Source organism: Nematolebias whitei, chromosome 11 (genome assembly GCF_014905685.2).
Source record: "Nematolebias whitei isolate Nwh7 chromosome 11, NemWhi1, whole genome shotgun sequence".
In the NCBI taxonomy this organism is placed as follows: domain Eukaryota; kingdom Metazoa; phylum Chordata; class Actinopteri; order Cyprinodontiformes; family Rivulidae; genus Nematolebias; species Nematolebias whitei.
This window is the reverse complement of record NC_056508.1, coordinates 24,343,855-24,353,389: the sequence shown is the minus strand read 5'-3', so window position 1 is coordinate 24,353,389 and position 9,535 is coordinate 24,343,855. Positions and strand designations below refer to the sequence as shown.

The 9,535-nt window shown below is 41.0% G+C and overlaps 1 protein-coding gene across 1 annotated transcript in view; it reads right to left on the bottom strand.

Annotated features, from left to right (window-relative positions):
• Positions 1–9,535, bottom strand: part of LOC119417562 (voltage-dependent L-type calcium channel subunit alpha-1D) — a 42,506-nt gene that overhangs the window by 11,785 nt on the left and 21,186 nt on the right. The window contains exons 25-36 of the mRNA XM_037684798.1: positions 8,128–8,235; positions 7,964–8,016; positions 7,731–7,877; positions 4,605–4,806; positions 4,323–4,481; positions 4,134–4,244; positions 3,968–4,051; positions 2,190–2,210; positions 1,960–2,094; positions 1,784–1,849; positions 1,082–1,173; positions 689–848 (exon numbers count right to left, since the gene is read on the bottom strand). Coding sequence (XP_037540726.1) covers positions 689–848; positions 1,082–1,173; positions 1,784–1,849; positions 1,960–2,094; positions 2,190–2,210; positions 3,968–4,051; positions 4,134–4,244; positions 4,323–4,481; positions 4,605–4,806; positions 7,731–7,877; positions 7,964–8,016; positions 8,128–8,235 — 1,338 coding nt within the window. The remainder of the gene's footprint in view (positions 1–688; positions 849–1,081; positions 1,174–1,783; positions 1,850–1,959; positions 2,095–2,189; positions 2,211–3,967; positions 4,052–4,133; positions 4,245–4,322; positions 4,482–4,604; positions 4,807–7,730; positions 7,878–7,963; positions 8,017–8,127; positions 8,236–9,535) is intronic.

Sequence of the window (9,535 nt, the reverse complement as noted above, 5' to 3'; positions counted from 1 at the left end):
ATCCATCCATCCATCCATCCATCCATCCATCCATCCATCCATCCATCCCCGCTTCTTCCTTTTCGGGTTGCGGGGGGTCACTGGTGGCCATGTCCAGCAGTCACTGTACGAGAGGCGGGGTACACCCTGGACAGGTCTCCAGTCCATCACAGGGACACATAGAGACAAACGAGACAAACAACCATTCACTCTCTCACTCACACCTAGAGACAATTTAGAGTTACCATTCAGCCTAACATGCATGTTTTTGGTCTGTGGGAGGAAACTGGAGTACCTGAATTTCTGAATTTCTCATGCATTACACATGCATGCACAGAGAGAACATGCAAACTCTATCCAGAACGCACGCCCCCCCCCCCCCACCCCCGATTTGAACCAGGGATTGGCTCGCTCGCACCAAGTCACCTTCATTTGACCCATTCCGTGTATTAGCATGTGCACCACTTTAAATCTTGTGATGCAGGTGGTGAGCATCGTGAATTTTTTAAATCCATGGATGAAAAGTTCATCAAAGATCTGGAAGTCAGAGGAGGCTTGGTAACATTTTAAAAACTGCCAGCATGTTTTGAGTGTAAAACTGTCATTTCTCTTTTCAGAAGGTGTAGAGCCAGCTCGACCTGACTGTCAGCAAACCATGGATTTGAATTAATTACAGCTAAATTTAGAGGCCTTCATCTGCTTCACTCACCAGGTAAGCACAGAGCATGAAGAAGCTGATGAAGTACATGTAGGCCAGATTGCTTCCACATGTGAACTCTTCTCCTGGCTCGATTTCAGACTCGGGGTCACAGCGTCTGCCGGGCAGGGCGGCCAACATGATCTCCTGCCACTGCTCCCCGGTGGCACACCTGCACTCAGACACGGACAGGCCAGTGTTTTTAATTACACCCACACAATCACAAACAAAACCTGAGAACATACAAGACAGACGTGACAACAGGACTCCCTTAGTGGAAGAAAATGCTGCATCTTTATTTAAAACTGGCGTCAAAAAGCCAAAAATGCCCTTACCAAATGAAAGCGAAGGTTTGAAAGTGCTGTTAAATGTGTTAAATCTTTCTCACTGGTTAAAATGTCTCACCTGAAAAGGACCAGAACGGCCATGAAGAAAGTCTGGAAGTTGCAGTTTCTGTTGATCTCTGTGTTGTCATCAATAGCTATTTTTCCAAACATCTAAAAGGCAAAAAAAAAAAATCAGTTTATTAAATCTGTCTTCTGTTTTTGACACAGTTTTGTTTTTATTTTTAATTTGAACTTTTAGCTTTTTAACAGTTATAACGTAAAGGCCTAGAATTTCTTGACTCAATGCAAATCGCCTGCGACCTTTCAAAGTTTCAGGCTGAAATCATTTCATGTTGAGAAATGATGGCGCGGTAGCCGTTTTGGTCAAACTTTGTGGATAAGGTCATACAAAATCTTCTGCGATATTATCAGATGTCACATTCAAAGTGCGTGTTGTCAATTACTCTCAGCTACTACCACATAAAATTGTAGCCTAACATCTATTAAACTGACAATTATAATCAATCCTAGGGTTAAATGGCTGTGACGGCCATCTTGAATTGGAAGGGCTCCAAAGGTTAATCAGTTGTAGATGGACACCCAATCATCACTTTATTAAAGTTTCAATAAAATCCATTCAACAGTTTATAACATACTTTATTTACAGATAGACAAACATGAGAAAAAAAACTTTATTGTCCACTCTTGCCTTTCAGCTGCAGCTGATAAAAACATTTTGACTCATTTCTGATGCAAAGCAGCCACTTTCACTGAGATTTACCTGCATGCCAATCACTGCATAGATGAAGAAAATCATGGCGATGAGGAGGCCGACATAAGGTAAAGCCTGGGAAGATAAAAAGTGACAAATAAGAAAATTGTCCTTTTTTTTTAAATAAGAAAATTGTCCTAAAAAACACACTGGAGGCAACATTTTGACCCCGTGGACTCACTGACCTGCAAGGACTTGACAAAAGTCCAGAGAAGAGTGCGGATGCCTTCTCCTTTGCTGAGAAGTTTCACCAACCTCAACACTCGGAATAAACGGAAGAAAGTGATGGACACTTTTCCATGTTCTCCTTTCCCACCACCCTGTGACAAAGGCAGCATGGTCAGCAGCAGATTAAACTATAGAACGTGTTTAAAAGTTTCTCCATTCTGAAACATAACCCATGTTTGTCTCTCACCTCACCATGGCCGCCTCCTCCCTGGGTCAAATAACAACAGACAGAAACGTAAAAATTAAACAAGAAAATTAAATGAATTAATTCAAAAAACATTTAAAAAAATCTCTGTCTCATTCATAGAAAATATTCATGCAAAGTGTTGCTACTGCTACTTTTAGTATTTTTATTTATATATATATATATATTTTTTTAAACTTATATTCAGTCAAGTGTAGATTTGGCAGAATGCAAAAATGTCCTTTACTTAAGTCGGAACTTCATGATGGACAATTGATTGGTAAAAACCTTCAAGCTCATATTTTATCAAAGCGTGCATATAAAATGCTGCATGCACACAAAATGACAATTGTTTGATTTTTTTTGTGCACATGGCATTTGCACGTAAACAAGCGATACACTGATGTCCCGTCACTGAAGGATATGAATAATGAATGTTTGTAGTTTTAAACATAAGTGTTTTTCTGGACTCTGGACTGTAAGCCTTAATGTTTTTGGTGCAAGATATGCCGCTTTACCATTGGTAAGTGTGCCTCTCCTCTTCTTGGTTCTTCTCAGGTGGTTTGCCACTACAGTGGATGCTGAGCTGTTTCCCTGCTCTGTGGGCGGGACCATCAATGAAAAGTGGGTGGGATCGTAACTGCTCTTGTGTTCAAGGCACTTCACCTGTTGTGGTACTTCGTAGCCCTATAATCTGAATTTATTTAGCTTATCCTGGCACTGATTATAAGTCTGCCATTATAAGATGCCATCATCGCTGGTATCTCTCTGCCCTCATTTCTTGTAGCATTGTTCATCAACACGATCAGAGAGGAAGTGGAGATTCAGATGTAGTTTGCAGTTTTGCTGGACGGGTCATCCAGTGACATAACACCACAGGCCAATTACGTCAGGTATTACAGGTCTGCTTACGTCAAAACTGGCCCCTCAGAGCAGCCTGCTTGGAACCTGAAACAAGGTGGTCCCATAAACCAAGCTGAGTGGGGGTGGGTACTGACAGTGGGCAGGCCCTTAAATGGTGCCATTTAAGAGCTGATGAGAGTTGAGACAGAGGGAAATAATCCATTTTCAAGTGGATAAGAGTTACACTGTGTAGTAAAACCAAGATTTTGCCTGTTCGAGGCAGAGCAGAGTGATGGATCCTGGTGAGCAGAGGGAACAACTTTATCCACTACCAGGAGCAATGTTGGAGCCAGGAGGTAGCCAATGGTGGCTATGGCCACTATAGATTAATTTTTGTCCACCCAGTCATTTGAGGAAACTATACTTTTAAGCAATATAAAAATAGAAAGCATAGCTTCCTCAAATGATCAGAATGGTCAGTTTATATATGTGTATGGTGGTGGCCATCTTGGATTTTGATGTGGCAATGCAATTTTTGATTGTGACCTTTCTTATGCCGAGATGCAGCCGCACCAAAATGGAGGTCGGTACTTCACTTATTTTTCAAGTTATCCAGCTCACAATATGGATGAATGGAGATAACTTCCAAGTCCCCTTTCCACTCTACAAAGGGGGATAACAAACTTGATTACCTTTAAAGTCGACATCAAAGAAGCTTGATGTGAGCTACCTGTCAAGGAACTTTTGGGGACTTCTTTTAAATCTTCACATTTTATCATTTTTATTGGATTGTACCAAATACTTTTAAAGTGTTATTTTGTTGGCCTGATAAAACTGTAGCAAGCACAGGCTTTGGTCCACAGACTTTGAATTTGACACGTGACTTTGATTGAAGGCTTTTCCACTTGTCTGCTTCTAGAAGGTGACGACAAACTTACACTCAGTTCAGACACAGCGATGTCCAACACGCTCCCCACGACAATCAGCGCATCAAATGAGTTCCAGGGATCGATGAAATAGTGCTGCACAGATGAAATAAGCAAACAAGTCAACGACACAAACAGAGGAGTTGAGGTGATCAGGAACCTCAGTCTGAAGCCTCACATGCGCCCGCAGAGCCATCAGCTTAATGATCATCTCGATAGTGAAAACTACAGTGAAGATCATGTTGAGGATGTCCATGACGGAGGTGAACAGTTTGGACTGTTCGTAGTGCTGAGGGAGAAAAAGAACAAAGTCTGACATGAAACAGAAGACTTCTGTAGCTTCTGGTGGATCAGAGATAAGTGTTACCTGCACGGCCAGAGTGAGCGTGTTTCCCAGGATCAGCACAAACATGACATACTCAAACTGGCTGGAGTTGATGATTCTCCAGAATTTCAGCTGCGATGGGTTCTTTGGGATGTAGATCTTGATCGGTTGAGCCTTCAGTGCATAATACACACACTGACGCTGACGTTGGGGAAACAAAAAACAGTAAATACATTTTCAAAACAACATTAAAACATGTCCTGCCTTAATAAGCACACATATCAGAACTAAATAAATAAATCAAATGTATCCTAAACAGCTAACCTGATTTTTGTTGAGTTCACAGTTTTTGAACTCAGCCTCTCCTTGCTCTCGGAAAGTGATGATGACAAAACCCACAAATATGTTCATCATGAAGAAAGCGATGATGATGATGTAAATGATGAAGAAGATGGAGATTTCTACTCTGTAGTTGTAAATAGGGCCTCGATTTTGGGCGTTAGCATCCACAGCCCGGTACAGGATCCTTAATAAATTCACACGGGGAAAACAACAAGAAGAGGACATGAGTTCATTTGACCAAACTTTAATTTAAAAAATAAATATGTTGTAAAATAAAGCTTGTGGTAATCTGGATTAAACTAGTCACTGAGAGAGACCCATGACAGAGTGGTAAAAAATTACATTAAACCACACACATTGAAAGGTCATATGACTGTATTTTAATGTTTATAATGTCAGGTCTAATGAATAACTGAACAGGAAACCTGCTGGTCCCAGACTCTTTTGACCAACACTGGAAGTTAGTGGGTCATGGCTCTCTAAAGTCAGGATACAATTTGGTGAATAACGGAATCGTACAATCGTGATATTCTCTACTGCTGCGAGTCAGCCCACAGCTGATGTAACTGAAGATGCAGCAGATTGATACTGGGTCATTGTTGTTGTCTGAGCTGATCTTACCCATGTCCTCATGTGGACAAAGACTGAAGGAGCTGTCTGGCAATTAAAAGACCTTAATATGATGCAGCAGACCTTTTGACCAACACACCATGTGGGGACAAGTAGTCTTTTTAAAAGTCTGTATCAGGGTTCTGTTTCAGGAAGGGTCTACCAACTCCCTCTGAAATGACCCTGTTGCTGAGAACCCCAGTGTGGTCAGCAGCTGTATGTGTATGGGCAGTGCACGGCTCCTCGCTGTGTCGCACTCCAAGACCGGTCACAGCTCCAAGCACGGTCCCCAAAGGATTGCCCTTGGAGGTCTAAAATGTCTGATATGCCAGTTGTCATCATGGGCCAGAAAAGCCACGCTCTCTGTGTATTGCACCATTTGCTGTACCCTCTAATAAAAACCCATTGTTGTTAATGGTATTTTTCTGCACCACTTTGTGCATGCTTGTATATCCACTTATCTAATTGTGCACATGTGAATGTATTAATTGTTCATCATGTGTGTCCGGTGTGAACAGTAAGTTTTCTCATCATTAACAGTTTCCCAGTATGCCCTCTAAGTTGTCACCACTGGACCAATAACCATAGAAAAGCGCACCAGCCATGAAGTTGGTGAGGGGCTGCGCACATTTCCACGGTCATTTCATTCTTGATACATCTGAAGTTTTGCGTGGAAAAGCGCATGCGCCACGTTTTTGTGTGTACACACTCTTTGTACATGAGGCCCCAGCTCTGCAGCAACTCTGCATGGAGAAGCAGGTAAATACTGTAAAATGAATGGATGGATGAATGGTCTTCTTCCTTTTAGTGCACCTCATGCATGGGACAGTAAATTTGTAGTCCGGCTGATGCCAGTTGCTTAGATACAGTGCAGGATGACAAGAGATATAAAGAGTTCAATACCTGTGTCTGTGTCTAAATGACAGGCGCAGATGTCATGAGGTTCTGTAATGCCTGGGGTCCATTATGATAATCTTAGCTTAAGTCCTTTTCCCATTAGCTCAACTCAGCCCTACTTGACCCAGTGCGGGTTCAGATGCTTTCCATTCAGTAATCCTACTTGCTTCCAGCTCGATCCTTAGGACCTACCTGGCCAAGATTCCAGGTGAGCCATGCCAAGCCAATGATCTCAAGTTAGCAGCCTGCAACCCACTGACTAGCCAGGGGGACACATCACTGGACAAGTCATGGCAGCAACTGTTTTAAACTTGTCATTTTCATCCAGCATTATCTACAGGCACATAAACTTGCTTAATCTAATTTTTTGTAACATAAACCTTCTCTAATGAGTTTTAGCTTCTGTGTGATTAACCATAGACTGAGTAATAGTCACATCATGGCCTTGATGTTTTCCACTGTAGAAAAATTTACATCATAGGAATGTCGAGCAGCCTTGTTATGACGATCTTGCCCACTCAGTTCTACGGAAAACCACAGAGAATTAGTGTGAGGTGGGTTAGCTTTACTTGACCATTAAAAAACATTGTCTATCTTGGGGAACCAACACCTTTTCACAATGTGCTTGAGTGTCCTTGCAGACCCATTGGTTCTACCATCAAGGCACTGTGACATTTGTACTGTACACCCCACATGCTGGGCAGTTACATGAACCAACCATATGGTCTCATGCAAACCCCCAATGTGACTCACTGTCTAATCAATGTGTTTAAAATGCATCCTCTGTGTCTGCTGATCTTTACTCACCATTTTGACTATTGAACACTCTGACAACTAACTAATAACGCAGTCTGTCAATTCGTGATGCCTCCACCTATTTCCACAGGTTTCTGTTCTCGACAGTTCAGACTTGTGAGTTGAATCATTTAAATTTACTGCTGGCTAGCATGAGAACCAAATAGGTTAGAAATAAGTTTAAACTGGACCGTTCTTTGGGTGCTTCGAGTTTTTGTCAGTGTGTAAAATGGGGAGGAAAAAATCCAATAAAAAACCCAAACCAGCAAAGACATAGTCATTCACTTCAGTGTAACATATCTTCAGGAATTTCATAGAGGCTCCATCAGTAACATGAGAAAGTGCTGTGTTTCTTCTTTTGGAAATCCCCTCTTACATTATGGCCAAAATACCAATTGTGTATAAATTCACAAATAAACATAATACAAAATAACTGCACTATTCACTCTTGGGGACTGCAAGAGCTCAGTGGTCAGTACAGTGGTCTTGAAATTCTGAGGCTGCAGGTTCAAGCCTTGGTAAGGGCATCCAGAGTAAAACTATTACCAAACCTTTCATATGAGTTTGCTCATTTTGCTCACAGCCTAAAGGAAAACAGCAGCAACTGCTGCACTTTTCACTCTTGTTTCAGCTATGAATAGCAAATAACTGATTCATTTAGGAAACTAAACCACATTTTGGGAAACAACTAAGAGACAGAGCACAAAGTCTACAGAGTTGAACTAAACTCTGGTGGATTTATTAATAAAAAAAATAGTAATGCTTGCCTTGTACCTTGGATTATAACAATATGATGTTAATACTCACAGTGGCCAGCCTTCGAATGTCGATACAGTGAACAGAGCCAACATGCCCATCAGCACATTGTCAAAGTTAAAATCACTGTTTTCCCATTGTCTCTCCTTAACCATGGGATGGTTCATGTCTCCATCCTTGTAGACAACAAAAGTTCCCCTGAAATCAAACAATTTTTCATCTTTTTATTAAAATGTTGAAAATAGTCCAAATGCTTTGTTACTGTATGAAGAAAGAAAACTGACTTGCACTCATCTGGTGTGTGTTTGGCTTCATCTGTGCAGCTGTAAAATCTCCCCTAAAGCAGCCGAAACAGAGAAGTTTAACAAAATTCTGACAACTTTGCTTTTAGATAAGAAAAAGAAGCAACAGCGAAATGAAAATCATGACGCTAAAAGTGTAAACTTACTTTAAAAAGCTGCACTCCAATACAGGCAAACATGAACTGAAGGAGCGTTGTGACAATCAAGATGTTGCCGATGGTGCGGATCGCCACAAAAACACACTGCACCACATTCTGTGAAGAAACACACGACAAGAGTGTTTGATTTGAGGTGGTTTATAAAAACAGACCTCATAAGCTGCAGAAAAGGTGAATATATACAATAAAATCCAGCCAGGATGCTGTGAACAAATTATATTTAACAACTCTTTAAACTTCCCTGTTTCCACGTCTTCTGGTTGTGCTGAACTTATCCAAACTTACAGGTTCCTTCACAGAGTTACCAGTAATTTACCCCTGCATTGCCTCAGGTGATGGCTTTAGAACTGCATGCATGGTTAGAATGGTCACTTTTCTCTTTAGCTTAGCAAACACAGAAAATACAATTTCCAGGACTACCAGTAATTTAAAGTCTGTGACTGGCCATGCCAGATGGCCGTTTTCTATTTCCCCTCAGTCCTTTTGACACAAATCATCATCCACCGCTGTTCTTGACAGTTGGTAGAAGGTGGTTGTGTTGATATGCTGTTTGGTTTTCTCTGAATATTAAGCAATTTTAAGTGGAGAGCATCCTGTGCTCCTGCATCAACGTATGGCATGGAGGCTGCACAGCTGCAGAAAGAAAAGCTTGCAGAGAGTGGTGAAGGCTGCACAGAAGTCTGTTGTAGGAGTGGGCGATATGGCTCAAACACAATATTGTGATATTTCAGAGAATTCTGACGATAACAATAAATTTTGTGATATAATAAAAAAAAAAAGAAATCAGCTGTTCATTTGACAAAATTAACTTAACATGTTGCTTTGCAGTATTATAGTAAAAAAAAACAAGTTAATTTTACTGCAGTTACTTTATTTTAGTAAAGTATTCAGTCTCAAAGTATAAAAATAAAAAAATAAAATGATCCTTGTGTTATTTAGGTTGAAAAACTCTGCACAAAATATAGAACAGAAAAAAAAATACACCACAAAAACTAAAGTGCAGGTGCAGTTCCCCAAAAAAACTAAATAAAACGAAAGCTTAAGATCAGCATAAATGTAACCTACAAGAAAAAACGTTGCCTTTAAATGAGCTATACCTTCCAAAACTTGTGACAAATGCTGAAAACAAATGAAATGCTGCCTGACAGGACTGCTGATCAGAACAGTCATCAGCCAATTTCCTGATCCTCAGGAAAGCAGCTGGTCTCGAGGTTTGAGCTGCACAACTGTGCAGTCGCACAGTCGCTGTTAATATAGTACACAGTCAGACTCTGGTAAGGCTCCGCGGTCCGACTTGACCATAAATCGGTGGTCGATACATAGTCAGTGTTTCTGCTACCATTATACAAGCTGGGTGCCCTGCTGTGTTAACTGAACTGAGCTCACAGTCTACCGA